Source organism: Talpa occidentalis, unplaced genomic scaffold (assembly GCF_014898055.3).
Source record: "Talpa occidentalis isolate TD23 unplaced genomic scaffold, MPIMG_talOcc4v2.1 talOcc4.14, whole genome shotgun sequence".
NCBI lineage: Eukaryota > Metazoa > Chordata > Mammalia > Eulipotyphla > Talpidae > Talpa > Talpa occidentalis.
In genome coordinates this window covers 81,291,500-81,297,311 of record NW_023601433.1, presented here as the reverse complement: position 1 = coordinate 81,297,311, position 5,812 = coordinate 81,291,500, and the positions used below count along the sequence as shown (strand labels likewise).

Below are 5,812 nucleotides of genomic sequence, written 5' to 3'. Positions count from 1 at the left end.
ACTTGAGCTGGAGGAAGGGACAGCGAGCCAAGGGATGCAGCAGCCTCTAGAAGCTGCACAGTGCAAGGGAGTCCAGGAAGGAGCACTGTCCTGCTGACACCCTGATTTTAGTCCAGGGAGACCCACTGCAGGCTTCTGACCCCTAGAACTACGAGATGATTATTTGTTTGAAGGCACCGAATTTGTAGCCATGTGTTCCTGCAGCAAGAGGAGATAAACAGGCTGGGTTTGCCGCTGGCCTGACGTCTTCCTAGAGGGGCGACTCTGACTTCTGTGCACAAACACATCACCCAGCGTTCTTGCTTAAATCTGATTCCCAGGCCCCTCTCCAGAGGTTCTGGCTCAGGCGGCCAGGAGCACCCTTGCAGGGCCTGAAGGCGGGTCTGAGGCAGGGTCTCAGGGTAGTGGCTCCGTTGAAAGACAGTTTAATGCCACAAAAATCCATTATTTTCAGTATCCGCTGAATTGTGCAACCATCTCCACAATGAATTTTAGATCACTTTTTACCACCCCACACAGACACCCCGCCCCCTCTACCTATCACCCCGCAACCCTCCCTGTGCTTTCCGGCCCCTCCAACCAGGAGTCCACTGCCTCTGTCCATGGCTTTACCTGTCCTGGGCATTTCCTAGCAGGGGAGCCGTGTGATTCGTGGCCTTCGCGTGTGGCTCCTTTCACGTCCTTGATACCGTCGAGAGGCATCCTGCAGCAGGCGTCTGCCCTTTCTGCCTTTTACCTGCCGAACAATATTCCGCAGCCTGGATGCTCCGCATTTGTCCGTCCGTCCACCGAAGGACGCTTGAGCTGTTGTGAGCTGGACACTTGAGCTACCCACCAGGATGGCCACATTCTGAGCCAGCGGGAGGGACCTAGCAGCTGGGGTGTCATTCTCCCGCGTATTCCTTCCCAACTTCCAAAGCAAGGAGTGGGGGCAGGCGGGGGGGTGTCTAGGTAATTGCATGACTTTCTTAAATGACCTCATTTGGCTGTTACCACCAAATGATAGTCCACCAGGCACTTTCTCCATTCCCATTTTGTAACTAAGGCTCACGGGGGCTCAGGTCACAAGGTCAGACCCCCAGTGGGTGCCAGTCCCTGGCCAGCAGACCAGTGATACCTCAGCAGAGGGCCAGCTCCACTGCAAGTTACAGAGCTGGCAGGAAGGCAAGAACGAGGAAAATCCACTTTTTCCACCTGCTGACCCCGCCTGCCACGATTTCCCCCAGCTACCGAGGAATGACCCCGGGATACTCCTCACTGAGCTCCCAGAATGTTCCACATTATAGGACCTCCCCATCATGAGGTCATGAGGAAGGAAGGCCAGCTGGGAGGAACAAGGACTCAGGCTGCCACCCTGGGGGGCATCTCAGTGGGTGTCCCTTGGGCTCACTGTGTAAAAGGGCTTGACAGCAGGACCAGGCGCGGAGCAGCAGGCCAGCACGGGCTGGAGAGTGCACAGAGCTGGGCCTCCCTGCTCCATCTCGGCGCCCCCCCAGCCAGAGGTGGGGAGCTGGGGGTGTGGGCACAGCCATCTCCCCCCACCCACTCTTTCTCCCTTCGCTCCTGCGTGGCTGCAAGTACCAGCGGGGCCACGGGGCGCCTGGGAGGCAGGATGATAAATACACGTTGGGGTCTAGGGTTGGTGCAGTCGGCAATTTGGAGCTTACTTGGGAGAAGAGGCAGCTGGCACCTACCATTTGGGGATCTTGGGCCAGGAGTGGTGGAGGGCACGGGCAGGCTGGCAGGCTGGCAGGAGCGGGGTGATGGAGCTAAGGGGTGGGAGGAGTCCTGCCGTGCCCTCCCCACTCCGCCCCAGGCAGTGCTGACTCAGCTGCACCCCAGCCTGCTCCCTGATTGGCGCTCTTCCCAGGCGTCCACTCTCGCCGCCTCTGGGGCCACTGTGGACAGCGAGATGGGGCCCAGATCGGCTCTGCCCCTTCATGGAGAAGGAAATGGATGTGAAGGAGAGGTGGGGGCCCCAGAGGCTCCCTCCAGCCCCTTAAGCGGGGACGCCTCTCCCCACACCACCCTTCCCTCCCTCCCACCCTTCCCTTCCTGCCCTCTCCACCCCCACCCACTGCTCCCTTCCCTCCCCATCCCCCTCCACTCCCCCCTCCCCCCCACCCCAGACTCCACAAGGCCGGGAGGAGGAGATGCTTTTGGGGTTTGGGGTCCTGTGTGTAGAGGCAGGTGTAAATCCCGGGCAGGGCTCTGTGTTTTGACCCAGGCTGCTGGGGGAGAAAACCAGAGAGGAGAGTTTTGTTGCCCTGCATGGAACTGACTGGGTGGCAGCTGAATTGGGGGTGCAGGGTTGCAGGGCCCCTCAGAACAGAACAGACCTGTGGATTTGCGGGTGGGGAGACAGTGCAGACAGGAGTAAACTCAGTACCGTGGGGCCCGCGGGAGGCAGGGCAGCAGGCACCCAGGAGGGTGCTGGGGAAGGCCCTGGGGACAGCAGCGTCCAGAAGGCCACGTCCCTCCCAGGGGAGCTCAGTCACCAGGAAGGCCCGGGCAGAATGTGAGGTACAAGCGAGCCACTGGGGCTACCCTGAAATGTACATGGGGAGGGGAGATGTGGGCTCAGATCCTGCAGACGTGGCTGCTTAGCCAGGACCCTCCAGCGAGGAGATGAGGCCTGGGGCTGGGCTGCAGCAAGGCCCCTGCTCGCCGTCGGCCACGGGGCGTGCGGGCGGGGGCACGTCTTCTAACACTGAGGGCTTGTTTCCTACTCAGGCAGATGCAGCCAGAAGACTCCTGGCTTTGGATTGGCTTCTTGACATTCAGAAGTCAAGAACAGAATGTTCTCGACACACATGTATAATTAGAAGCAGCAACGTGCAGCTAAAGCCTCTTTGCGGAGGACTTGGAAGTGGGGGGTAGCCCTGCGTGCTGGGGGCCGCGAACCCGCTAGAATGAACCTGAGTGACCGTCTCAAACCCGGCCACACCTGTGGACAACCTGGGGCTTGTTGAAAACGCCTATTACTCAGGCTACAGCCCAGATCAAATCCCGCCAGGCCAGCGGGGTGGGCAGGATTTTAATTCCCCAGGTGATTCCACCCTGGCTGCCGGCTAGACCCCTCCCTGGAGAGCCCTTCCAGCACCCCTGGACGAGCTGAATCCCCGGCGCCTGGAACCAGACTTGCTGGGGATGGGGGCCTGGTGTCAGTGCCTCCAGGGTGGGGAACATAAGGCGGGGTGAGCCCAACTGGAACCTGCTTCTGTGCACGCCTCCCAGGTGGGCCCTCCAGCGAGACGGCGGACAACAGTGGCCCCGGAAACGGCTACAAGACGCAGCTCATCTACCCCCAGACCCTGGAGAGCGGCGCATTGGCCTGGAGGGCTGGACCCCCCAGCACCCCCAGGCTCACAGCTTTTTCACGGAGGCCACCTGAGACTCGGGGATCGTTGGGGCCTCGGAGGAGAACTCCTCTCGGTAGGGAGCGTCCTGGGAGTGGACGCTTTAGGGATGTGGGCAGAACCTCAGTGTGACCTTGGCGAGTCACTTCCGAGGAGCGGATTGTTCTGTTTGTAAGGAAGGGGTGTGCGGAGAGCGTGTGAGGAGCTCCCGAGCACAGGAGGGGGCTCCCCTTGTCCTTCCTGGAAGACAAGGTGCGCAGGAGGAAGCTCTGGGCCTCCAGAAGTCGGGTGGGATGAGTTTTGGAGACGTGATTTGTCAGGCTCCCACCGGAAGTCTGGAGGCCAAACCAGCCTGCAGAGAGGAGGAAACCGGCTCAGGGGGCTGAGTTGCGTGGAGGGAGGGTGCAGGTCACATTCACCTGCAGCCACAAGCAGCCTTCAGGAGCCCCCCCCGTGCCGGGCAGCACAGCTCTCAGGTTCTCACAGCCCCGCGCGCAGCCCCTGCACCGGCACCTGCAGCACTCGGCGAGGTCCTCCGGCTTCGGCTTCAGCTGCACAAAGCCACTTCCAAGCCACTTGTTTAAGCTGCTTCCTGTCCCTTCTTTCTCTCCCGTCCCCCCAGCCTGCACCTCCACTGCGCTCGCGGCGCCTGGCAGGGAGCCACAGTTTAACCTCAGTTGGGCTCCAGGGTTTATTTTCTCTCGTGAGAAAGTCAGCGGTCACCCAGTCGCCCGCCGGAGCTTCGAGCAAGTTCCTGCTTGGAGGTCTCCTCTTCCTCGCAGGAGGCCCGCTGCTGGGGGTGCCCCAGAAGGCTCCAGGGCGTCTGGTGCTACGGGCAGGCATGGGGGCGTGGCGTCTGTGCAGGTTAGAGCCCCCCAGGAGACAGACTGTGAGGCTGGGAAAGCAGGCTGGGGGCTCCTTGGCCCTCACCCCTGGGGGAAGGGTCCACATTCCGGGGCCAGAGGTCTCCTCCCCTGCTGACCTCTGCTGGTGGTCCCCATCGGCCTGGGCAGCCCGGGTAGCCTGTGTGCAGGGGCAGTGGATGGGGGAGGAGAAGGGAAGATGAGGATCCTCCAGGCCCTGGTGGGGCGCGCTCCCCTGGGCCACCAGGCCCCCGAGGCTGAGGACGGGGTGAGCCTGCACCTGCAGCTGTTGCTAAGCTGGAGAAATCCCACATCCCCCCAGGCTGCTGCTGCTCCTGGCTGGGAAGACGGCTGATCCCTCTGATGTCACCAGAAAGCGCCTCCTGTCAGGCCCCAGCAGCTATTCTTAAACTGGGAACACACCTCCGCCTGCTAGAAGGTTCTAGACTTCAGTAGGCTTTCTATAAACAACTTAGGAGCCAGGGGTGTGCCAGACTGCTGGGGAAGTGCTCAGTTCTGTGCAGGTTCAGAGCCTCGGCGGTGGGGGCACCTCCCTCCCCAGGAGCCTTGCAAACACCGTCATGCGGTCACCTGACATCACCGCGTCCTTGAAGAGGCGCCTTTGGGGATGCCCACGGGAGCGTCGTGTGTCCAGCGGCTGCAGGGTAACTGCTGAAGGGTTTCAGAGGCAATTACTATACAGTAGTTACAGCCCGAAGACCCTAGTTCAAGTCCCGGCTCTGCCGCTAGCTGATCCCGTGGTCGCAAGGACCTGCTTGGCCTCTCTTTGCTCCCAGGTCTGCACCTGTGACACCCGGGCAGCCACGCCGCAGGGGATGCACACCTGGTGCCTGGGGCAGCTCAGGTGAGCCCCCGGGGCCTGAGTTGCTAGGGGTGGAAGGAGCAAGAAGGAACAGCCCAAGTACCTTGCCTCCATTGCGCCCACAGAGGCCACGAGCCCCACTTCCAGGTTAAAGGGCCGGCTGACAAGCACAGAAGCCAGATTCGAACCCCAGTCTCTTCCGCGGGGAAATGCACTGGCCATTTGTGAAGCTCTGCTGCCCCCTAGGGCATGGGAGGGTCAGACACAAGCATGACCGGCCAGCTCCCTGCTCCCCCAACCTGAGACCAGCGCAGTCACCCCGGGCCCCCAAGGGGGATCCTCCTCACACGGTTTCCTTCCCTTGAAACCTTCCCCTCGGTGCTCCCTCTGGGCCTCGGCTGCTCACCTATAAAATGGGTTTAGGACAACAGCATCCGCCCCCAGGGGGCTGGAGCATTATATGACATGTTTGGAAAAGCTTAGCCGCACCCCCCAGCCTTCTTCTCCACGCACCCCTCCACGTACCAACTGACATCGACGGCCCTTCCAGAGCCTCATCTTGGGCCCCGGTGCTCTGGGGACCCGTTGTTTTGCTTCGGTGTCCCCCGGACGGCCTAAGGCTCTGCTGAGGAGCCCGTCGCGCCTGGAGCAGGTGCCCGGGAGAATCCGGAGGACGCTGCTTCTCCACCTGCTCCTCAGCCCACCCCCGGGAATTTCCGTGGGACTCGCTTTGCCTGGGGAAGCACCATCTGGTGACTTTATCCCAG

The 5,812-nt window shown here is 61.5% G+C and overlaps 1 protein-coding gene across 1 annotated transcript; it reads right to left on the bottom strand.

The window, feature by feature from the left end:
- Nucleotides 1–562: 562 nt before the first annotated feature.
- Nucleotides 563–4,382, bottom strand: LOC129145839 (uncharacterized). The gene is made up of 3 exons (XM_054695479.1): nucleotides 3,873–4,382; nucleotides 1,695–1,936; nucleotides 563–736 (listed from the first exon to the last, which is right to left on the bottom strand). Exons 1-3 carry the CDS (start codon nucleotides 4,308–4,310, stop codon nucleotides 733–735), a joined length of 684 nt encoding a protein of 227 aa, XP_054551454.1. The 5' UTR covers nucleotides 4,311–4,382; the 3' UTR covers nucleotides 563–732.
- Nucleotides 4,383–5,812: the final 1,430 nt, after the last annotated feature.